This window comes from Macrobrachium nipponense, chromosome 17 (genome assembly GCF_015104395.2).
Source record: "Macrobrachium nipponense isolate FS-2020 chromosome 17, ASM1510439v2, whole genome shotgun sequence".
Lineage (NCBI taxonomy): Eukaryota > Metazoa > Arthropoda > Malacostraca > Decapoda > Palaemonidae > Macrobrachium > Macrobrachium nipponense.
In genome coordinates, this window is record NC_087210.1 from 81,084,135 (window position 1) to 81,109,255 (window position 25,121).

The 25,121-nt window shown below is 38.7% G+C and overlaps 3 protein-coding genes and 1 pseudogene across 3 annotated transcripts; all 4 read right to left on the reverse strand.

Moving 5' to 3' along the window:
• Positions 1-2,953: 2,953 nt before the first annotated feature.
• On the reverse strand, positions 2,954-4,064 carry LOC135196073 (larval cuticle protein 65Ag1-like). Its single transcript, XM_064222532.1, has 3 exons — positions 3,941-4,064; positions 3,466-3,743; positions 2,954-3,338 (listed from the first exon to the last, which is right to left on the reverse strand). Exons 1-3 carry the CDS (start codon positions 3,947-3,949, stop codon positions 3,122-3,124), a joined length of 504 nt encoding a protein of 167 aa, XP_064078602.1. The 5' UTR covers positions 3,950-4,064; the 3' UTR covers positions 2,954-3,121.
• Positions 4,065-7,747: 3,683 nt separating this feature from the next.
• LOC135196074 (larval cuticle protein 65Ag1-like) lies at positions 7,748-8,757 on the reverse strand. The gene is made up of 3 exons (XM_064222533.1): positions 8,651-8,757; positions 8,235-8,512; positions 7,748-8,111 (listed from the first exon to the last, which is right to left on the reverse strand). The coding sequence occupies exons 1-3, from the start codon at positions 8,657-8,659 to the stop codon at positions 7,886-7,888; spliced, it is 513 nt and encodes a 170-aa protein (XP_064078603.1). The 5' UTR covers positions 8,660-8,757; the 3' UTR covers positions 7,748-7,885.
• Positions 8,758-11,720: 2,963 nt separating this feature from the next.
• Positions 11,721-12,915, reverse strand: LOC135196076 (larval cuticle protein 65Ag1-like). Its single transcript, XM_064222534.1, has 3 exons — positions 12,875-12,915; positions 12,235-12,512; positions 11,721-12,108 (listed from the first exon to the last, which is right to left on the reverse strand). The coding sequence occupies exons 1-3, from the start codon at positions 12,881-12,883 to the stop codon at positions 11,892-11,894; spliced, it is 504 nt and encodes a 167-aa protein (XP_064078604.1). The 5' UTR covers positions 12,884-12,915; the 3' UTR covers positions 11,721-11,891.
• A 6,673-nt stretch (positions 12,916-19,588) lies between these two features.
• Positions 19,589-20,774, reverse strand: LOC135196077 (larval cuticle protein 65Ag1-like; annotated as a pseudogene).
• Positions 20,775-25,121: the final 4,347 nt, after the last annotated feature.

The following is a 25,121-nucleotide window of genomic DNA, read 5'->3' on the forward strand; positions in this document are numbered from 1 at the left end:
ACGATGTTATAGTTGGTTGTTATGGTACTAGTTGTGATTGTAATAGCATAAAATATCTAGCGCAGATGTAATCGACGGCATTGGTTGTGGCGTCCTGACTCATATTTTCATTTATTTATTTATTTATTTTGCTGTATTGGAATTAATTTTAGTTCCTCGTGTTACACACACGTTATATAATATATATATATATATATATATATATATATATATATATATATATATATATATATATATATATATATGTATATATACATATATATATATATATATATATATATATATAGTGTAAAAAAATCTCATATTAAGATTTTTTAATGATATTAGTATCAGTTATGTAGTACGGGTAGTATATGTAATAATAATTAATGTGCGCTTGTGCGCGCGTGCGCAACAGCAGTTTCTTGTTAAATGACGCCGAAGTGTACATTGCAAATCCCGTAGACTTTTTTTCAAATATTTATATAATTTGTATTCGTGTAATAAATAGCTAAAAGGACCTTTTGACTTACTTCATGTTTGTTTGCCATGTTCTGATCGTATCTTTACGTAAATTAACTTTGTTTTCTGATAAAACTGTCCAAATATGAAAGTCGTGATGTTACATAATTTGAAAGTAAGAAATAACCAGCCTAATTAAAACGTACAAAAATTATTCAGAAAAACATGAAAAGTTGCCGAATGAGATTTGTACTAAATTTCACGTCATTGGTGATTTCAGGCTGCGAATGTCGAAGTGAATTTTAATGACGCGAAGAATTTGGTCTTAGAAGTTCTGAGTCTTTTCAGACTTAATGGTTTCCAGGTGCTAAATTCTGAGAATTAATTTCCATTGGGATGTTGGTTGTAAACTAACATCATTTGTGATGATCAAAACGTAATGATTACATGAATAATTACCCTCGTTAGTGTGTGAAAAAAGCCAAATTTATATGTTTTTTTTAGCCCTGTAGGGCGTTAGTGCCAAAAGTGCACCTCGCGAGCGGTGCATTGTAGGCATTACTTAATTTCTAGTGTCCCTTCGGCACCCTTGCTGCAACCCCTTTCATTCCTTTTACTGTACCTCCTTCCATATTCTGTCTTCTATCTTCCTTTCCTTAAAACTCTTTTAACATTGTTTCATAGTGCAACTGCTTTGAGGTTTTCCTCCTGTTACACCTTTCAAACCTTTTACTCTCTATTTTCCGTTTCAGCGGTGGTTGACCTCATAGGTCCCAGCGCTTGGCCTGCGGTCTAACTTATATATTATATTCTGTGTGTATTTTTAAGATAGCCAAATGTTAATGAATGAAAACTGAAGAATTCTGCTTTTATTAGTAGTGATGCATTGCCAATTGTGCTTGGAATGTATTCTGTTGAATGAAAATATGGAAGAATTTAATTTATTTATTATTTATTTATTTTATTTATTTATTTTTATTTATTTATTATTTTATTTATTTATTTTTTTTTTTTGGTGTGTGTGAAATGACTATTATGAGGACGTAGAATTATTACCTGCTAGAGTTGGTTTTTACGTTGATTTTAGTAAATTTTACTTCTCGTAATGTTAGTAATAAAAAAATACATGTTAAAAAATCGATAAATAAATAAATTTCCATTAAAATGCGTAATTATTAATAGCTGACTTTATTTCAGATGTTGTGTCCAGATTCTTTGGTACGAAATAACTCTTGAAGGCTTAACAAAGTCTGGTTGAGAATGGTAAGTACTTCCTTTTTTTTTTTTTTTTTTTCAATTGAAAGGATCTTCAGTGTATCTTGTTTTACTGCGAGAGTTAAGAAATTCCAGGTATAACTGTGAATCACATGATGCCATATTCATTAGTTTATCCTCAACTGTTCGTAAACTGTACATACGTAAACATCTATATGTATAAGGTAAGAAAATCCAGTGCGCGGACAGTTCACATGTTTATGTAAATAAACATAAAAATTTACTAAACATGTGAGACTCACTGAGGTCCTATAGTAGATTCACATCAACCCTGCATTTGAAGCCTAGACCCGTCCCTTACGACGCTCCTGATTGGCTGTTGATAAGCCAATCACAGGGCTGGAAACTCTCAGTCTCTCGAGAGAGTTCACATGGGCAGGATCTATGTTCCACCTTTCCTGAGCTATACGTTTGAAAGACGTATCCCTCAGGAAAGGTGGAACATACATCCTGCCTATGTGAACTCTCGAGAGAGACAGAGTTTCCAGCCCTGCGACTGGCTTATCAACAACCAATCAGGAGCGTCGTAAGGGACTGGCCTAGACATCGGATACACGGTTGATGTGAATCTACTATAGTCACTTTATATGTTGTTTAGCCTAGACATCGATCAGAAGGATGTTCCTCACTAATTCAAGCTGTTTATGGCGTTCAGGTAACTGATGCAGATTTTCAACTGCTTATCATTATTCGTTTGATATTCGTGGATATGTGATGATGTTGAATGAAGGGGGTATTTTAGGGCGATGGCTGTAAATTTTTTTTTTTTTTTTTATGTCTATCAGTCATCCTATTCGACTTTTATATCATCATTTTAGCCGTCATAATTTTTGTATTTTCTATTTTCAGTTTTCTTATGTATCATTTTGAACGTCAAAAATGTAATTTACTGAACTTGAAGTGTTTGTCGATTAGCCAATAGAGATGAATCATTGAAAATAAAGCCACGTAACAGATAATATTTTGAATTCTCGTGTTATTAAATGTTCATTTTAACATTTATCATTTTTATATTTTATTTTATATGCATCATTTTGAATGTCAACAATTTAATGCAGTTATTCTGTGCGATTTCTTCTAGTTGGGAATATCCATATGATGTAATTGATATAATTTATTGAATGTATATAAACCATCCACTATTCACTGCATTGTTTTGCGACTAAGAAAGCTAAAAGATTTGCAATTTAAATTTTGCATGCACTTGGTCCAATGATTATGAATAAAAGGGTTTGAATATCTGTCAGTTTTATTGTTAAGATTTACAGTCGATTCGATCATGATGATCTGTTTTCGATCTGTATTCATAAATAGAAACAATAAATAGGAGTTAGGTTAACTTTGCAGTCGGATAAAATGCTTTTTCGAGGGTCCTGGAAGCTGTTGGTATGTGGCGTCGGAGGACTTATGCGTATCCCTGAGATGGGGCACCGCTGCTTCGTGGGCCGGAGCGGGCAGCCTCCTCGTCCTCGCGTCTTGCCTTTTCGATCTGGTCGAGGACGAACTGGGGAATCTCGTGGGGGAATTCGGGAGCGACTGGCAGGAAGGAAGACTGGGGCTGGAAGCCATTCTCGTCAGCCACGAAGGTCAGCTCGAACTGTTGGCCGTCGGGGAGGGTGAAGCTGTGGAGGGGCAGGAATTGGGGAGACAAGTGATGAGAAAGAGCAGAGGAAGCAAGAGACTTTGTTTCATTCTCGGGTTTGACTGAAGTCAATGGATTGAATGACCGAAGGAGGAGTGAATACTTACGAGACCTTTCCGCTCTGAGCGACGGCTCCTTCAGCGCTTCCGTGGTCGATGGCGGAACCGAATTCCTCTCGTTGGATTCCGTCCTCAGTCTCAATGGCGAAGTTGTAGCTGGTGGCGTCGTCAGACATCTGCCTCTCGTCGCGGAGGATGGCTATATTTTCGACGGAGTGGTCGAAGGATCTCTGGGAAGGGGCGCCGTAGGAGGGGGCTGGGGCTGGGACTGGTTTGTCGGGCCTGGGGGCGGCCAGGGACACGACGGCCAAGGAGGCGAGGATGATCTGAAATAGAGTTTAATGTTTTATTTGATGCTGTCGAATCGGCAGACTAGGGGCAGTGGAGTGTCGCCATATTCGTGTGGACTTATGACTTTGTTTTGATGTTAATGAAGTTAACATCCAACTCTTGTTGGATATTCAGTCACTGACAGATCTAGCTAGGCCCTGGGTAACCCCTGGGTAAGCACTTTGCCACGTACCAGCTTCATGTTGTAGGCGGTGTGTGAGAATGCGTCTGGAAGGTGGTCTTTACCTTCTTATATATGGAGCCGGGTGAAATCTAGTCTGGTCAGTAACCACTATCAATGCTAGCCGGGACTTGTTGCAGTAACCTTTTTTACTCTCAATTATACTCCTCCTCCTCTTGTGTAAATAATACCAGTCCTTGAATTATTGATGAGATACTTTTTGGTGGGAGTTCACTGAGAAACGATGCAATGTCTTCCCTTTTATGGACTGATACTCAAACAGGACAGAGTAGTGCATTAATTAACGCGAGAATACTTTCTTCTTATTTACGGCAAGTTCATATCTCAAAACAGAATTAGCATAAGCTCTGCGCCGAAGCTTAGTTTAATTTGTAAGTGTTTTGGAACGTAAGATATGAAAGACTTCTTTTAATTTATCGTTATCATTGTCGGTATTTGTTTTTTATTTATTATAATATGTAAGTCTGACATTCATTATAAGGACCATAACATTTAGCCTATTTGTGCAGTCTGTGAACGTAGGTAATTGTGCCATACGATGCCGTACTTATTTATTTTTTTTTTTGTTAGTCTGCTGCCCGTTCTAAAACTTAAGCCCCTGTGAGAATCTATTTCACTTTTAGTAACCTCTTCTTACAACCCACATAAGTCCCTTGATCACATCTCGGACACGTATATTTATATACAACATTAGATTTTAGAAGAGGACTAAGGCGGCCTTTCTTTTTAAACAGGGATCCGATAGTTAATGGATTTTTTGGGACGATTTTAAGGTTCAGTGCCGGGAATTCCTTTTGAATAATTGCCAGGAACTTTTTTCTGAAGAGGTCGACATGAAGAAAAGGGAAGCTAGCAAACATTTCTAATTTTGGTACTGTCAAAACAGTTGGCACCTCTATGAATCGGGCACCAAGCATATTCTTAAGCATTTTAAACAGAAGCTTGTCTGGGAAGCAGTTATTTTTAAGATATTGGGAAAGAAAGTTAATTTTAGAGGTTACTAAAAGTGAGAATAGATTCTCACGGGGGCTTAAGTTTTAGAACGGGCAGCAGATTAACAAACCCCGAACAGTCAAATATCAGGAACCACTCTAAATCATGTAAAACATATATTAATGATAAGGATTTTAATATTACAGGCCAAATACAAAACGAAAACGACCTAACAACCTTGGAATCCATTATGATAAAAAAGATAGTTCCGTCCTTAAATGCGCAATCCTCCTCTGTTCAGTTGTTCATCGCCTGGAGTGCTTGTGTTTATTTTTAAAAAATTCTCTGTTACTGCCCGTCTTTTGCGAGGATGAGATACAGAATAGCCTCACTGTTTAAGTGTTATTTATTTATTTTGCCATTTTTTTTACAGACATATCATAATTTTTTTATGTTTTTTCTGTAATGTTTAAATAATTTTAATGTAACTGTACTGTACATCATTTTAGCGCTTAGTATGTTTTTTTCTGTTTTAAGATATTCATAAATCTTTAAATGTTCTACATTCTGATGTTGATGTTCATTGAATTTTTAAATATTGGGTAATTTTTATGAACTATGCAGTGTGTAGTTTTAATGTTCGTGTGTATCTTTAATTATAGCCTTGAGGATGCGACTATGAGTCGTGAAACGTCGGCGAAATAAATGTACTTGAATACGATGCCTTTCCCTATGGTGTTCCTGATGATATATATATATATATCTTTCTTGTGTGTGTTTCGAATTAGGATCCAGAATACACACACACACACACACACACACACACACACACACATATATATATATATATATGTACACACACACACACATATATATATATATATGTGTGTGTGTGTGTGTGTGTATTCTGGATCCTAATTCGAAACACACACAAGAAAGATATATATATATATATCATCAGGAACACCATAGGGAAAGGCATCGTATTCAAGTACATTTATTTCGCCGACGTTTCAGCCGTGATTTTTCATCGCTCTTGGGGAGACACGAAGCCGCGACATCTGTATGGCATGCCACGACTCCAACCACTATACCAGCTGTACAGCTTTTGTTGACAGTGTGTGATACAGTAGGTGATGTCAGGTCTTCCTCAGCCCAATTTGACTCCTGACCTGGACGGAAAGTTTCTTGGTGTCAATTCCAAATTCGGTTTTAAAGTTTCAATGTTATTTGGAATGGGAATCTTATTGCACGAAACTGTTGTATTCCTAAAGTTAAAAATGATTTCACCAATAAAAAAAGAAGTGGATATGGGAGCTTGGCGTCATGAAACCAGATTTTAGAAGGGTATGTCAGGTCAAGTAAAAATACTGGAATCCTAATTCGAAACACATACAGGCTTATGCCTCCACTGGAAATTAATACAATGCTGTAATAAGGGTTATCCCCTCGGGTATAGTAGGCTAATCTCAAGTCTAGACTTGTTAGCATAAGCCCGAGAATATCTCCTTTGGTTAAATCAGGTGTCTGAGTCTCTCCCTGTCCAAAGGAAGTGGCTGTCCTTTGGCTGATGTGTTTTTTTAGCCATTGTGTCCCATGAAATTAACATTTCTATACGGCCTTTACGGTTTTTTGGAATTGTAGACCCAAGGTGGACTTTTTCTGAAATGAACACTAGATTGTTTGTAAATTGAATTTCAAACAATGGCTCCTGTGGGCTTGTTCTCTATGAATAGGGTTCATCTTCTAAATGATAATAATAATAATAACTCGCATAATGTTCTTTTTTTGTGAGTTACCTAGATTTGCCTCTGTTTACTCATGCTGGAATATTGGCAGTGTTACTCATGGCCAGCTGATTACTGCTCCTTTTTCTAAATTCAGATATTTCCCCAATTCTTAAGTGTCATTTCATTAAACGGGTGAATTCTGTGCTGACATTAATTACCCGTTCTCTGATGTACAATGCTTCCATCAGGTTCTGGGTGCTAGTGACCACCTCTTGTTTTCAGTGTTGTGCAGAAATATATGGTGTATGTTCAAGAAGTTCAAACGATTATTCTTGACTCTAGCTCTACGATTCATTATGTTGATTGTGAGGTCATAGACTTTCAAATTCAGCCAGATGGGAGTTGAGAAAATATATATCGGCAAATTGAGTTAGATTTAAACTAATAAATTGCATAGAGTAGTTGCTGATGCGGACACAATAGTGCCTACAGAAGTATATCTGGTGTTCCTCATGGCAATGTCCTTGCCCTACTGCTGCTTACAGTTGCAAGATATGTAGTTAGACTTTAGTAACTTGCTAGTTGCCTGTGCAGATGGCCTTACTATGTTTATATCAATCCCATGTCGTGATTATAGGTTACCTTCAACCGCAGATTCACTTAACAGAGATGTAGCTCTAATTAGGGCAAGGTTTATCTATGGGGAATACACTAGAGCTCTAACAAAACTGAGAGTATGATTGTATGTTCCTTTGATTTACAAATTTGGTGTTTTGTTGGATTAATTTGTTCATTAGTTTCTTGATCAATATGTTTGATTTTTTTTTTACTCTCACTTTGATCCTTTTTCAGAATCGGATTTAAATGAAAAGTATTGTTTTCTTGTTAAAATGCCAGTTGCCTCAGGTTGGTGTCACTCTGAAGTATGGACTTGGGAAGTAGTATGGACTTGGTTAATTATCAAAGAGGATTTCGTTCTGAAAGACATCTATCATTGTGTTTGCGTGTTATAATGTTTTAGAGATACGCATCGTGAAGTGGTTGCTTTTTATCATAAGAAATCCCGTATAATTTGTTGTTTCAAAGGCCTGATCTTGTTTTATGAAATGGAAATTCAGGAGAAGAACAAAGGAAATAGACTTGCATGTTTATTCTAACTATTGGCATAAAAATAAATAGTCATAAGTTAAGAATAGTTTGTCGATGGGATTCGGTTGCATAGGACGCCTGCAGCTGTTCAAGGGCCTGCATGGTACCTGAGGGGTGAAGCTGTTTACAAAGGGGCCTGGTAGCTGTTGGATGGTCCACCGCTGCTTCGTGGGCCGGAGCGGGCAGCTTCCTCGTCCTCGCGTCTTGCCTTTTCGATCTGGTCGAGGACGAACTGGGGAATCTCGTGGGGGAATTCGGGAGCGACTGGCAGGAAGGAAGACTGGGGCTGGAAGCCATTCTCGTCAGCCACGAAGGTCAGCTCGAACTGTTGGCCGTCGGGGAGGGTGAAGCTGTGGAGGGGCAGGAATTGGGGAGACAAGTGATGAGAAAGAGCAGAGGAAGCAAGAGACTTTGTTTCATTCTCGGGTTTGAAGTCAACGGATTGAATGACCGAAGGAGGAGTGAATACTTACGAGACCTTTCCGCTCTGAGCGACGGCTCCTTCAGCGCTTCCGTGGTCGATGGCGGAACCGAATTCCTCGCGTTGGATTCCGTCCTCAGTCTCAATGGCGAAGTTGTAGCTGGTGGCGTCGTCAGACATCTGCCTCTCGTCGCGGAGGATGGCTATGGCTTCGGCGGAGTGGTCGAAGGATCTCTGGGAGGGGGCGCCGTAGGAGGGAGCGGGGGCTGGGACGGGTTTGTCGGGCCTGGGGGCGGCCAGGGACACGACGGCCAGACAAGCGAAGATGATCTAGAAATCAATGATTAATGTAGTTTTCTTAGTCATATATGTGAAGTGAGTATTAGTTAAAAGGTACCAAGGTTATAATGAATTCATTTTGGAAAATTTTGAACTGAAACCTGGGGAGAATTTCCTTCAGTCACTTACCAGTTTCATGTTGAAGGCGTATTGGAGGATGATTGACAGGAGGAGCTACGGGCTCCTTCATTTATATATATGCTGGTGGGGTCACCCCGGTGGAAACTGGGTCACTGTCAGACGAGGTTGCTAATGAGACCCTCTCTTATGCGTGACCTTTTCTTAAAGAAGTTGTTTTGTTTTTTACGCTTTCTTCGCTATACTTCTTTTTCTTCATCCGTATCGTCTCCTATTTCTGTTGTCTTTTCCCATGTAAATGTTTTTATGCATTACTTTATTTTTCAGCTTTTTTATATATATTTGATTCATTCCCTTTCCTTGATTTGGTTTCAATTTGATTTTTGAGTTTATTGCAGACATAATATCGCCAACCGCCTTGTTGCAATTTACAGCTTTATTATTTTCACATGAGATATTAATTCATTGAATGTGGAAAACAGAACGATCTGTTAGAAATAGTAATTAACGGATAGAAAACACTATTCAGAAATAATAGTAAATTGTTCGAAGTCTTTTAACGTTGAAAATTTTTTTACTCTTGCATCAGCACCTATAAATGAGCAACGAATTTTATAATCACCTCAATGGAGCTTGACGGAATTAGTTTCTTTGCAGCATCCCTTCGGCCCACAGCTGCATCCCTTCTCATTTTTTGTCTTAATGTACCTCCATTCTATTCTCATTTTTCCATCTTCCTTTCCACCTCGTTTAACAGTTGTTTTATGGTGCAGCTGTGAGGTTTTCCTCCTGTTACACCTTTTAAACGTATAGTACACTCTCAATTTCCACTTTATCGCTGAATGACCACCTCCCAGGTCCCAGGTCCCAGGTCTCAGCGTTTAGCCTTTGCCAAAATTTTGTATTCCAGTCCTGTAGTATTTTCTGTGGCGAAAACTTTCTGTCCAAAGAAATTGATACTGTAAGGAAGTTTGTAGTGAAAATGTCCTCCACAGTTGTCTGTATACTGTGTAGTCACCAGACTTTTGTTTTATTTTTCTCTTTACAGAATTTAATGAAGACTTCACTGTGCGAATGTTAATTTTCCCTTTTCCATTCTTTGTAACCCCAGTTTATTTCAGTAGCCACTTGAATGAAAGTCTGTTAACTTTATTTTTGTGGCAACGTGAATGTAGTTCTGTTAACTTTGTCTGTGGCAGTTTGAATGTAGGTCTGTTAACTATTTATGTGGCAACTTGAATGTATAGGTCTGTTTACTTGATTTCTGTGGCAACTGGAATGTATATAGGTCTGTTAATTTTATTTTAGTGGCAGTTTGAATGTAGGTCTGTTAACTTTATTTCTGTGGCAGCTTGAATATAAGTCTGTTAACTTTTATTTTGGTGGCGATTTGAATTTAGGTCTGTTAATTTTATTTGTGGTAGCTTGAATACATGTCTGTTAACTTTTATTTTGATGGCAATTTAAATGTAGGTCTGTTAACCTGATTTCTGTGGCAGCTTGAATGTATATAGGTCTGTTAATTTTATGTTTGTGGCAGTTTGAATGTAAGTCTGTTAACTTTATGTCTGTGGCAGTTTGAATGTAAGTCTGTTAACTTTATTCATGTGGCAACTTGAATGTAAGTCTGTTAACTTTATTCATGTGGCAACTTGAATGTACAGGTCTGTTCATTTTATTTCTGTGGCAGCTTGAATGTGTAGGTCTGTTAGCTTGATTTCTGTGGCAACGTGTATGTATTTCTGTTAACTTTGTCTGTGGCAGTTTGAATATAAGTCTGTTAACTTGATTTCTGTGGCAACTTGAATGTATATAGGTCCGTTGATTTTATTTTAGTGGCAGTTTGAATGTAGTTCTGTTAACTTTATTTCTGTAACAACTTGAATACAAGTATGTTAACTACACAGCATCCAATCCGTTCAGGTTTCTAGGGTGTTCATCAAAGCTCTGTTCTCTTAGTCTTTATCTAAAATAACCTACTTAGCTTTCAACGTCTTCAAATATTTTCTCAAGTAATTTTACAGTTTTACTTTATAAGACTGTCTTATATAAGTTCAGTAATTAATTGATGTTACAAATCATGATAAAGCAATCAACAAGACACCAGAACACAGTGCACAGTGGTTAGTAACCTGACTTGTGTCGTAAATAATTTTTAGATGGATTCCCAGCCTTTTGATGGTCATTGGATGATGTTCAACATGAAATTATGGAGGTTCAGTGGGCTATTACTTGTATAGCGATGCTCATCTTCGATAGAGTAGAGCATTCTTGAAAATATACCCAAACTAAAACTGGGTTGGTCACTTAAGAATAGATAATCAGAAACCTGCACAATACTGTACCCATAAATTAAAAAAAAAAAAAACATTTGACTTCACGCTCGTTCTCGAATTTATTGTTATTCATCCATCCTAATTGCTCTTGATCGTGGTTTGAATGGGGATCTTACAGCATTGTGGAGTTCAGTGCCTCCAGAAATTGTTGCCACCTGTTTTTCCATCTTCTTGTATAGACATTTTGGTCTTCATTTTAATTCACACTTTAATCTGAGATATGCAGTAAATTTGTTTAATGGATCATGTAAAGGTTGCATGCTTTGCTCATAAGAATTGAGTTATTTTATTCAGGTAATTTATCGGCTTCATCTGCCTAAGTAGAATGTCTCCCCCTTACGCGAGGTGCTCCATCTTTCGTACCCAGGTTTTGGTATGGTTGAATCAAGTAGTTTTCTTATTAGCTGTCCCCAATAGCTCACCTTGGGCACTCTTCCTCTGTACTAAAAGTAAAGGTAGTAAGGTAGAACCTCATTGCAATGCAACTTTGCAAGATGTTAGTCGAAAAGGGCATCTATGTGCTGGAGCTCATCATTTCTTTTTCTTACCAGCTGAGTTAGTTTTCTCTCTGATTTCAAGAGACCTTACTTTATTGTACCATTTCTAGTAATGGACTTTCTTCCCTTTGTGGAAACCAGACCGTATGAAATCTTAGTTGGGAAGAGAACCCTATAACCCTTTATGAGAAATTGTTTTCATTAAATGTTTTCAGGGTTATGTGCACTTGACAGAAAATTAAATAAATACTGACAAGTATTCAAAACGGGAATGAATTACAAACGTGATTTTTCATGACGTGATTTTATTTACATAATTTACAATATGCATTCTTGATGCTGGTTGCTTAAAATAAATAAGATGAATAAATAGATTTCGAGAATTCGTTCGTGGGTGATTAGTGAGACATGAAGCTCTCTAGGGGCCTGGAAGCTGTTGGACGTGTGGCGTCGGAGGACTTATGCGTATCCCTGAGATGGGGCACCGCTGCTTCGTGGGCCGGAGCGGGCAGCCTCCTCGTCCTCGCGTCTTGCCTTTTCGATCTGGTCGAGGACGAACTGGGGAATCTCGTGGGGGAATTCGGGAGCGACTGGCAGGAAGGAAGACTGGGGCTGGAAGCCATTCTCGTCAGCCACGAAGGTCAGCTCGAACTGTTGGCCGTCGGGGAGGGTGAAGCTGTGGAGGGGCAGGAATTGGGGAGACAAGTGATGAGAAAGAGCAGAGGAAGCAAGAGACTTTGTTTCATTCTCGGGTTTGACTGAAGTCAATGGATTGAATGACGAAGGAGGAGTGAATACTTACGAGACCTTTCCGCTCTGAGCGACGGCTCCTTCAGCGCTTCCGTGGTCGATGGCGGAACCGAATTCCTCGCGTTGGATTCCGTCCTCAGTCTCGATGGCAAAGTTGTAGCTGGTGGCGTCGTCAGACATCTGCCTCTCGTCGCGGAGGATGGCTATTTCTTCGACGGAGTGGTCGAAGGATCTCTGGGAGGGGGCGCCGTAGGAGGGAGCGGGGGCTGGGACGGGTTTGTCGGGCCTGGGGGCGGCCAGGGACACGACGGCCAAGGAGGCGAGGATGATCTGGAAGAGAGGAGGTGAATAATTCGAGTAAGAGGTTATACTTTGACCTTTTATTTACCAAATTAACGAACATGTGATTATTGTTTTGTACTAAAATTTTTCCCATTCGTCCATTCGACAAGGGGCAAATTGACCTTGTATGATAATATGGATTAGTGTTATTGTTTTTTTTATTCCGTACATAATTTCTCAAGACTTCTAATGACTGGATTTTAATATTTTTCTCTGAGACTACATTTTATCAGTCCAAAATTCAATATTTTTTTTTTTTTTTTTTTTTTTTTTTTTTTTTTTTTTTTTTTTTTAAAGATTTTGGGCGTCCTGGCTTTTTGCTAGCGACTTTCTGAAAGATGTTCCCTTACCAGCTTCATGTTGTCTGTGCTAGAGATGTCTGTGGTACGATCTTCAGGGAGCGGCTGCCTTATATACTGGTCAGTCAGTCAGAAACGAGGTCACTGCCAGCCAAGGTTGTCTGTTGTAGCTCTTGTTACCCTTTTCTTCTTCTTCTTCTTCTTCTTCTTCTTTTTCTTGTGTGTGTGCAAATCTATTCCGATACCCAACTTGAAGAAGAAGCATAGAGAGGCAAATACTTTAGGCTCTCTCTCTCTCTCTCTCTCTCTCTCTCTCTCTCTCTCTCTCTCTCTCTCTCTTTTCTTCTTCTTCTTCTTCTTAGTCTTGTGAGAGTGCAATTCTATTTTGATAGCCAACTTGAAGAAGAAGCATAGAGAGGCAAATACTTCAGGCTCTCTCTCTCTCTCTCTCTCTCTCTCTCTCTCTCTCTCTCTCTCTCAGTCAGCCTTCGTTTCCTTTTGTTTTCTATGATCTTGTTTCGAAAGTATGAACATTATAAAGTTTGATTAAAGTAACTTGATATAAAAATGCATGTTAATTCAGAATGTGACGCATATCAACAAGTTAGTCAAGTTACTTATTTTTTTTTTTGTTAAACTAAGTCTTCTTTTATTGTAGAATAAAATCGCACTGAAGTCTATCTCGCTAAGTTCAGTTGTATTTGAACGAACGGCACTTAAGAAGAGTAATTTTAAAAATGAGTATTTTTACTATAGTTTGTTGATGTCAGCCAACGCAGTCTGAATCAATATATATTGATATTCAAGTAACTTATAATGTTCCTGCTTTTAAATCAAAGTCATGTTGGAAAACAAAGAAATAAAAGGTATAAGTCTGACTGACTGGAGAGAGGAGAGAGAGAGAGAGAGAGAGAGAGAGACTAAAGTATTTGCCCTCAGAATTTTATTTTAAACGCCAACTATCACTCAGAATTTTATTTAAAACGCCAACCATTACTCAGAATTTTATTTCAAACGCCAACTTTCATTCAGAATTTTATTTCAAACGCTAACTTACCACTCAGAGTTTTATTTTAAACGCCGACTATCACTCAGAATTTTATTTTAAATTCCAACTATCACTCAGAATTTAATATAAACGCCAACTATCCCTCAGAATTTAATATAAACGCCAACTATCACTCAGAATTTTATTTTAAATGCCAACTTTCACTCAGAATTTTATTTTAAACGCTAACTTATACTCAGAATTTTATTTTAAACTATAACTTGCACTCAGAATTTTATTTAAACGCCAATTTGCACTCAGAATTGTATTTTAAACGCCAACTATCACTCAGAATTATAAATGGGCGTAAGATAGTTACCTTTGGTTACCTTAAGTTAGATTCATGATTTCATAGAAAATATTATTTCAAGAAAAAAATGTGCTTGGGTCTAAAAACATATATATTATGATAAAAAAATAATACTATAAATTTCACAGAAGTACATATAGAAACCAAAACATCGGCCTTGAAAACCTTTAGATCAAATATCTTGGGGTCTCTTGTTAATGCTATGTATTCTAACTGTGTATTACTCGGTCGCAATGAACCAGGTATGATAGTGAATCCATAGAATTCTGTGGGTAAACAATGAACCAGGTATGATAGTGAATCCATAGAATTCTGTGGGTAAACAATGAACCAGGTATGATAGCGAATCCATAGAATTCTGTTGGTAAACAATGAACCAGGTATGATAGTGAATCCATAGAATTCTGTGGGTAAACAATGAACCAGGTATGATAGCGAATCCATGAATTCTTTGGGTAAACAACTGAAACCAGTAGTATAGTGAATCCATAGAATTCTGTGGGTAAACAATGAACCAGATATGATAGCGAATCCATAGAATTCTGTGGGTAAACAATAGAATTCTGTGGGTAAACAATGAACCAGATATGATAGTGAATCCATAGAATTCTGTGGGTAAACAATGAACCAGGTATGATAGGGAATCCATAGAATTCTTTGGGTAAACAATGAAACAGATATGATAGCGAATCCATAGAATTCTGTGGGTAAAACAATGAACCAGGTATGATAAGCGAATCCATAGAATTCTGTGGGTAAACAATGAACCAGGTATGATAGTGAATCCATAGAATTCTGTGGGTAAACAATGAACCAGGTATGATAGGGAATCCATAGAATTCTTTGGGTAAACAATGAAACAGATATGATAGCGAATCCATAGAATTCTGTGGGTAAACAATGAACCAGGTATGATAGCGAATCCATAGAATTCTGTGGGTAAACAATGAACCAGGTATGATAGCGAATCCATAGAATTCTCTGGGTAAACAATGAACCAGGTATGATAGTGAATCCATAGAATTCTGCGGGTAAACAATGAACCAGATATGATAGCGAATCCATAGAATTCTGTGGGTAAACAATGAACCAGGTATGATAGTGAATCCATAGAATTCTGTGGGTAAACAATGAACCAGATATGATAGCGAATCCATAGAATTCTGTGGGTAAACAATGAACCAGATATGATAGCGAATCCATAGAATTCTGTGGGTAAACAATGAACCAGGTATGATAGCGAATCCATAGAATTCTGTGGGTAAACAAACAATGAACTAGGTATGATAGCGAATCCATAGAATTCTGTGGGTAAACAATGAACCAGTATGATAGCGAAATCCATAGCAAATTCTTTGGGTAGACAATGAACTAGATAATGATAGCGAATCCTTAATTCTCTGGGTAACAATGGAAACCCAGATAGATAGCGAAATCATAGAATTCTCGTGGGTAAAACAATGAACCAGGTAGATAGCAATCCTTAGAATTCTGTGGGTAAACAATGACCTATTGATGGCGAATCCATAATTCTCGGGTAAACAATGAACCAGAGATATAGCGATCCTTAGAATTCTTCTACAAACAATGAAACCCGATATGATGCGAAATCCATAGAATTCCTGGTGGGTAAACAATTCAGGTATGTGCTAAAATCCATAGAATTCTGTGGGTAAACAATGAACCAGATATGATAGCGAATCCATAGAATTCTCTGGGTAAACAATGAACCAGGTATGATAGCGAATCCATAGAATTTTGTGGGTAAACAATGAACCAGGTATGGGCAGCCGAATCAAAATAAATAATCTGTGGGTAAACAATGAACCAGATATGATAGCAAATCATAGAATTCCGGTTGGTAAAACATAGAATTCTGTGGGTAAACCAATGAAAACCAGGGTATATAGCGAAATCAAGAATTCCTGTAACAATGAACCAGGTATGATAGCGAATCCATAGAATTCTGTGGGTAAACAATGAAACAGATATGATAGCGAATCCATAGAATTCTCTGGGTAAAACAATGAACCAGGTATGATAGCGAATCCATAGAATTCTGTGACTAAACAATGAACCAGGTATGAAAGTGAATCCATAGAATTCTGTTGGTAAACAATAAACCAGATATGATAGCGAATCCATAGAATTCTGTGGGTAAACAATAGAATTCTGTGGGTAAACAATGAACCAGATATGATAGTGAATCCATAGAATTCTGTGGATAAACAATGAACCAGATATGATAGCAAATCCATAGAATTTATGTTTGTGTGTGTAGTTGTGTTTCGTATTGTTATATGTGCTCTCTGTGTTATAAACAATTAGAATTTGTGGGTAAAACAATGAACCAGATATGATAGTGAATCCATAGAATTCTGTGGGTAAACAATGAACCAGATATGATAGCGAATCCATAGAATTCTGTGGGTAAACAATGAACCAGATATGATAGTGAATCCATAGAATTCTGTGGGTAAACAATTGAACAGATAGGATTAGCGAAGTCATAGAATTCGTGGTAAACAAAGAACCCGATATGATACGTGGAACTCATAGAATTCTGTGGTGTAAACAATGAACCAGATATGATAGCGAAATCCATAGAATTCTGGGCGTAAACATAGTAATTATGTGGGAAACATATGAACAGATATGATAGTGAATCCATAGAATTCTGCTGGTAAACAATGAACCAGATATGATAGCGAATCCATAGAATTCTGCGGGTAAACAATGAACCAGGTATGATAGCGAATCCATAGAAATCTGTGGGTAAACAATGAACCAGGTATGATAGTGAATCCATAGAAATCTGTGGGTAAACAATGAACCAGGTATGATAGTGAATCCATAGAATTCTGTGACTAAACAATGAACCAGGTATGAAAGTGAATCCATAGAATTCTGTGGGGTAAACAAGAACAGGTAGATAGTGAATCACCATAGAATTCGTGGGTAAACATAAGGAACCAGGTATGATAGTGGAATCCAAGAAAATCTAGTTGGTAAACAAAATAAACCAGGTATGATAGTGAATCCATAGGAATCTGTTGGTAAACAATGAACCAGGTATGATAGCGAACATAGAAATCTGGGGTAAACAATGAACCAGGTATGAAAGTGAATCCATAGAATTCTGTTGGTAAACAATAAACCAGGTATGATAGTGAATCCATAGAATTCTGTGGGTAAACAATGAACCAGATTGATAGCGAATCCATAATAATTTCCTGTGAACTAAACAATGAACCAGAATAATGGATAACCGTGAATCCATTAGAATTCTGTGGGTAAACAATGAACCTAGTGAATCCATAAGAATTCTTTGTGTTTAAACCAAAGGTAAACCATGAACTAAGGGGATAATGATAAGGTGAATCCATGAGAATTCTGTGGCTAAACAATGAACCAGATAATGCCATATCCGATATGATAGTGAATCCATACAATTCGTTTGGGTAAACAATGAAACCAGATATGATAGCGAATCCTTAGAATTTCGCTGCGGGTAAAACAATGAACGCCACCGGTATGATAGTGAATCCAAAAATTAAAATTGCGGACTAAACACAATTGAACCAGGGCATGGATACGTGGAATCCATGAGAATTACTGTGGGTTAAACAATTGAATGCAGACTATGATAGCGAATGCCCATAGAATTCTGCTTGGGTAACAAACAATTGAACCTAGGTAATGATAGTGGAACACCATAAGCAATCTTTCTGTGGGGGTAAACAATGAACCAGGTATGATTGTGAATCCATTGTGAATCCTTAAAATTCTGTGGGTAAACAATGAACCAGGTATGATAATAAATCCTTTAAATTCTGTGGGGAAGCTCCTTGAGACATAGATCTTCGGAAAAACTCCAAATATTTGACGAAAACTTTACAGCAGTGGTTCTCGACCTGAGGGGAAATTAAAGTTTTTGTGGGGCTGGGTATTATGACCAAAGATCTTTAGCATTATACGCATATTATTAGGAATGCAGCCTTTGAGGCAGGCAGCTTCAAGAAGTGGGTGGGTGTGGATGACATTTTGGCATATGGTGAGGGTGCATGGGACAAAAAAAAAAAAAAAAAAAAAAAAAAAAAGTTGAGAATCACGGCTCTGGAAAGTCTGCTTGGCTGGAACTGGCAGGGAGCGCAATCTGTTGAGGTTAAGCTGGTGGGACGGGTGTGTTCTACTCGTGTCATGATTAACACACTGGTCACGACGGATCACGGATGGTGGTTCACTTGCTGCCAGTCAACGAGGACGCGTTAGCACGCCTTCGGATCTATTTTACCTGGTAATTGTTTTTTTTTTTTAAAGCTATCATGCGTTTACTTTTTGGGTTAGTGTTGAACTCATCCTTTTTGGTGTTTTCGATTTTTTTTCAAATCATGCGTTTACTTGTTGGGTCAGCGTTGAATCCATCTTTTTTGGTGTTTTTGGATTTCTTTATTGGTTGGTTGACTTAATTTAGGTCACTCCAAGAGCAGTAGGTGAGGGTGATAATTGTGGAGATAAGCAGGTAAGGTAAAATAAAAATAAAAAGTTTAGGTAAGGTAAAGTTAGATAGCTTAAGTGAAAGGATTGATCAGCCTTCTGAGGCGGCTGAGTAAATGGGGAAAGAATGACGGATAATAGGTAGGTAAAATGAATGTTCACTTTAGATGTAAGAAGGAAATATGTGAGGAAGAACTGTAAAGTGCGAAATAGGTGAGGAAGAACTGTAAAGTGCTGAATAAGTAAAGAAAGCCTCTACATCCAGGAAGGAAGATAAAGAGGTGAATGGTAGATAGATCTTGTATGGGGGTTCGACACGGTGCTGATGAGCCTTCTATGTGTGTGTGTTTAGGGAGCATCCGATGATGTGGAAATTTCCTGCACAAGGTGTTCATCTTGGATTCTGCAGTTTAATTATGGATTTAGACATTATATTGGCTTGTACGCTAGGGGGTCGGGGGGGTGGGGTGGGAGAGTGGAAAGTGGGCGTGGCACCTGTTATTTACCTTTCAGATGTTCGCTTTTTGCAATAACGAATGTTGCCATTGTCTGTGATTTAGGATAGTGGATTTGTTTTGGGATGGCCCAGTGCTAGGAGATCATACACACACACACACACACACACACACACACACACACACACACACACAGACGTACCAGCAAAGATCCATGCTTAAGAAGCCAGTACATTAAGTATCCTTACGCTGCAAAAAGTATAATGATCAATAGGAGCGGTTGGTATGTCAATACATTTTCTTCCATCTGGCCAAAGTGTCACAGGTTTTTCTTATTGTATGATTTCAGCCACTTAGTGTATTTGGACTTAAATCTGACTTCTGAAAAGAGCGGTCTCAGGTTAAAAAATAAACCCAGACTTAAAAAAAAGAATTCAAGGTTCAAAACTAGTGAATACATCATCCTTTTTATTTGCGTAATTTACAAAGAGCCGACCAGATGCTGGTTGCTCGGAATAAATATGATGATTAAATAGGTTCGAGTGTGAGTCGTTCGTGGGTGATTAGTGAGACATGAAGCTGTTCAAGGGCCTGGTAGCTGAGGGGGTGAAGCTGTTCAAGGAGCCTGATAGCTGTTGGATGGGGCCTGGTAGCTGTTGGATGGTCCACCGCTGCTTCGTGGGCCGGAGCGGGCAGCTTCCTCGTCCTCGCGTCTTGCTTTTCGATTCTGGTCGAGGACGAAGCTGGGGAATCTCGTGGGGGAATTCGGGAGCGACTGGCAGGAAGGAAGACTGGGGCTGGAAGCCATTCTCGTCAGCCACGAAGGTCAGCTCGAACTGTTGGCCGTCGGGGAGGGTGAAGCTGTGGAGGGGCAGGAATTGGGGAGACAAGTGATGAGAAAGAGCAGAGGAAGCAAGAGACTTTGTTTCATTCTCGGGTTTGACTGAAGTTAATGAATTGAATGACCGAAGGAAGAGTGAATACTTACGAGACCTTTCCGCTCTGAGCGACGGCTCCTTCAGCGCTTCCGTGGTCGATGGCGGAACCGAATTCCTCGCGTGGGGGGAAAAAAAAGGATTCCATCCTCAGTCTCGATGGCGAAGTTGTAGCTGGTGGCGTCGTCAGACATCTGCCTCTCGTCGCGGAGGATGGCTATGGCTTCGGCGGAGTGGTCGAAGGATCTCTGGGAGGGGGCGCCGTAGGAGGGAGCGGGGGCTGGGACGGGTTTGTCGGGCCTGGGGGCGGCCAGGGACACGACGGCCAAGGAGGCGAGGATGATCTAGAAGGGAAAATCTCGTTAATTTGTGGATCATAAGAAAATTAAAGTTTTGAGGATGAAAATAAATGGAAGTAATGAAAACGCCCTGGAGGACATTGTGTCAAATTCGGATTCAATTCAGCTAAATAAAAGAGGCGAAATGTGACGCCCAACGTAATGATTCCCTGAAGAAGAAGAAGGGAAGTCCTTCTCCTAGATGCTTACCAGCTTCATGTCTGTGGTGGTGGACTGGGTAAGACTGGTGGTTTGCTTAGGTCCCACCTGTGTTATATATACCGCCAGGTGAGCCCCGGAAACTGGGTCACTGTCATCCAAGGCTGTTAATGAGCCCCTCTCACCTGTGCGTTCGTTTTTCTCATTTGGGATACCTTTACGACTTTAATAAAAAAAAAATAGTTTTCCAGTAGTCTACCGAGTTGCTGATATTTTTCTTAATCATGATGTTTTCGATTTGTTAGTTTGCTATTGTTGTGTATTCTACTATATGGTTTTGAAAGTTGTAAAAATTTTCAAGGACTGTTTATTTATCAGTATAATCAGATTTTTCCTGGATTTGCAAAACATTGTAAGCATTAATTGTCCCCAGAAGGTGCAATTATCAGATTCATCTATCGGGTGATTATTCACTCATCATGTCACTTCTGTTTACTTGTAGAAAGAGGAGTGTGTTTTAGTACTTATGCCGAAAAATACATCTCCATATTCTTTTATTCCTTCGGACGAATACCATTAGATATTCATTTATTCCCCCTCATTCCTAAACCGTTATATTATATCTTCTAGAGTTTAAGTCATAAAACTCAGTAGGTGGATGTGAAAAGTCTCTTTTTGGATGTAAACAACGAAATTCGGTCACCCTAATACCCCCCGACTATTCATGGGTTAAATGATTAAGTGGGAATTGACCACGTAAGAAGCATTAAACTGCTGGTTATCAAGAGGGTATACGCTCTCTGATAATCCTGAAACACGGAAGTTTGTGGAGAATCCCGTAGTGTGTCAGTAATGTCAATTTCTATTGGCTTTTTTTTTTATCAGATGGAGATGAGACTATTGCATGTAAATAAGTAAAATGGAATATAAAATTTAGGCCAAAGGCCAGGTGCTGGAACCTACGAGATCATTAAGCTCTAAATGAGAAACTGAGAGTAAGAAGGTTAAACAATTATCAGAAGTGAGTGGAAAGTAAGAGGGAATAGAGAGAGAGGGAGAGTAAAAGGAAGGACTTGGTTGCAGCTAGGGACCGAAGGGACGCTGTAAAAACCTTAAGGAATGCCTATAGTGCACCGTATGAGGTACACTGTAAATTAAATCTTTATTTTTCCGCCTTTCCTTTCATGCAGGTACTAAATCAGGAGATTCGAGTTGGTTCTCAAATTTAGGTGAGGATTAAAGGAGGTAAAAATAAGTATTTTAGGCTTACGAGTGACTTGAAATTCAAGCTTCCAAAGAATATTATAGTGTTCACAAGGAAGAAGTAAGAGGGATGTAAAGGAAAGTGCAGAAAGAAGAAATCTCACTTGTTGTAAAAGGAAAAATAATAAATAAGTAGATAGATATAGATGTAACTGCTGGGTTTAACAGTAACTCGACACTCTCTTGATAGTGGAGACCCGTGTTCGAGTTCAGGACGAGGAACGAACGTTATTAGAGAGAGAGAGTCCATTAAACTCTCTATACCTGAAATTGAATCGTGAACCTTTTTGGTCGACGTTTTTATGCCCCAGCTGCGTGTCTCAAGAGGTGAGAGAGAGGACGTTCTCAGATTTTATTTTATGTAGTGTAGACAGTAGTCAGTATATGGATGAGAATATCTTCATAATTCAATGAGGGTTTATAGCTCATAAGAGAAGTTCAAATAGCTACCTAATGAAGTGTGAAGCATTTAGCCTAATTTTTCATTTCCGATAAAGATCCTTATATATATATATATATATATTATAATATATATATAATATATATAATATATATATATAATATATTATATATATATATATAATAGATAAATGAAAATAATGAAAAAAATTCTGAATCAGTCACCTTTCCCTCTGATTCAAAGAACGAGGGATGAGTTTATCAAAGCTCAAAATTGGCTTTCAAAAATTGGAGGTTTAAGTTCATGTAAGTTTCATTTGGATTTTTATAAGATATTATTTACAGTAGTTTCTTTGTATTACTACAACGGTCTTCAGTATATTGGGATTGTCCAAGTTTAAAATTTCTTTAACGCTCAGTCGAGTATGTAAGATAAAGCTGCTTAGTGGTTAAGAGCCTTTTATGTAGTCAATAATATGTTTTTCTTGATAATTAAAAATACTAGTGTTACTGTTTTAGTTTGGGACATATTGTATCGAGGGTCCGTTTTCTATCTTGTTTGAAGTACCGCTTTCTTTTACTTAAAGGGGAAACTTTTGTGTTTGTGTAACCACTTTGGACATTCGGTGATTTATATCTGAAAGCGGAAATATTTCTCTTATTTTTGTTTACATCTTTGCTTGAACTTTTCAAGCCTCAAGTTCAAGCGAAGGTGAATGCATTACTACCGTAAATAATCCACCTGGTTTTCTAATGATTTATTGATATTTTTATCTGTTTCTCTATTAACTCGTCTATTTTTCTTTCCTAATAACTGATCACTTCTTCCGGTATTTCCTATTATCTTTTATAACTTCTTCCGAATGAGTACCACATCCTTTGGAAGCTTGAATTTCAAGTCGGTGGCTCCTCAGGTAGGCTTGTTCCATATGAGCAGGGTCTCATATCTTCTGAATAACAGTCGTAAGGGCGGAACTCTCACGCAGAAAGAAGTGTTCACTCTTCACCAATGATACTATGTTGTAACCCCACACTTTTGTGTCCCTTTTTTCCTCCTTCATTTCACCCAAGGAATCCGCTTCTGCTGCTGTGTCTGTAGTTCTGTGCCCCTGTGTCTCAGTCCCCGTGTCTGTCTGAGAGCTTACGCAAGAGGCAATAAAGAGGTGTTTTAATGAAAGTCAATTTGTGTAATCTCCGTGTTAGTCTTACCTGGAACTTTCTGATTTCCAGGACTGCCATTAGTTCCCTAACCAGCCGACGAGCCGTGAATCTGTTTCCAGATTGCCTGAAAAAAGCAGCTCATATCGGGTTGATAAGAGTTCTTGCGTAATTGGCTTAAAGGACCACTTGCATGTGGCCAGTATTCATAATTGTGGCGCCTTATCGAATCCACCATATCATTGCTGTTGTGTGAATTCTCAACTTGATTAATTTAGTGAAGGTGTCCAGTTTCTTTGGTAAGCTCTTCCATGTTGTGATTTTTTTTTTTTAAGTAACCTTTCCGGTGAAAGAGATCATCATGACTCAGGTGTTTTACTAACTGCTTTCCTCCTGTTTTATCCGAGTATTTGAACCCATCTTTTAACAACATCAAACCATGCCATGCTGTTGGGGGGGAGGGGGCACCCCTTCTGTGTGTATCATCTTCAGCATCTAAACTGCATGGGAGTGAAGAACTAACATAAATCAGTAGTCAGGCTTATTCATCTGATGCTTGGTCTGATTTATTTTCATCTTTGCTCTCCGACCCAGTTTCTGTTTATTCTTAGACGGCAGTATCTGGCGTCCCCGGTCAGCATTTGATACACCTGTGGCGATCTTAGTTCTCTGAGAACTCCTTGATTGTCGACCCCGAGTTACATAGGACCTAGGTATCCGATGACCCAAGCTTCAGGTAAGCGTACACCTTTTCCCTTCAAAGCACATGATTGAGCTTCTGCATTTCATATCTACCAGTCTTCGAGAATGGTCGGGCCTCACCTAATTTTGAGGGCGTGTCTTCTAATGAGTTGCTTCCTGGTGAAACCTATTTGGTAGGTTTGTAACGTTTTCCAGATGTGGATGAATAGGGTTCTCCGAGTAGTTGTTGTTTTAGATTAAGCACGGGCTCTTGCTCATAGAGCACACCGTAATGCCGAGTAGTTACCCTATGCCTTGCTGGTCAAAAGCCACATTAACAGTGGTCAACAACAGTCCTCGACACCAGTTCCCCGCTGGACGAATGGTTTTCGCGCTCGGCTGCCAATCCGGTGGTCCGAAGTTTGAACCCCGGCTTGGCCAACGCGGAATCAGAGGAATTTATTTCTGATGATAGAAATTAATTTCTCGATATTGTGTAGTTCGGATCCCACAATAAGCTGTAGGTCCCGTTGCTAGGTGACCAACTGGCTCCTAGCCATGTAAAAATATCTAATCCTTCGGGCCAGCCCTAGGAGAGCTGTTAATCAGCTCAGTGGTCTGGTAAAACTAAGATATACTCAAGTCCTTGACACCAACGCACTGGGTCTTGTTTGCCATGCCACAGTTCCTGTCTCCGGGAATTGTCTAGTCATATGGGCAAAACTTTCAAAATACCACACACTTTCCTTTTTCTTACGTGGATAAAGTTAAGTATATCTTAGTTTTACCAGACCACTAAGCTGATTAACAGGTCTCCTAGGGCTGGCCCAAAGGCTTAGATATTTTTACGTGGTTAGGAACCAATTGGTTACTTAGCAACGGGACCAACTGCTTATTGATGAATCCGAACCACATCGAGAAATGAATTTCTATCACTAGACATAAATTCCTCTGATTCCGCGTTGGCAGAGCGGGGAATCGAACCCAGACCCTAAGACCGGTAGTCGAGCACATAACCCACTAGTCCAACGAGGAACTCTTCTTCTTTTATTGGC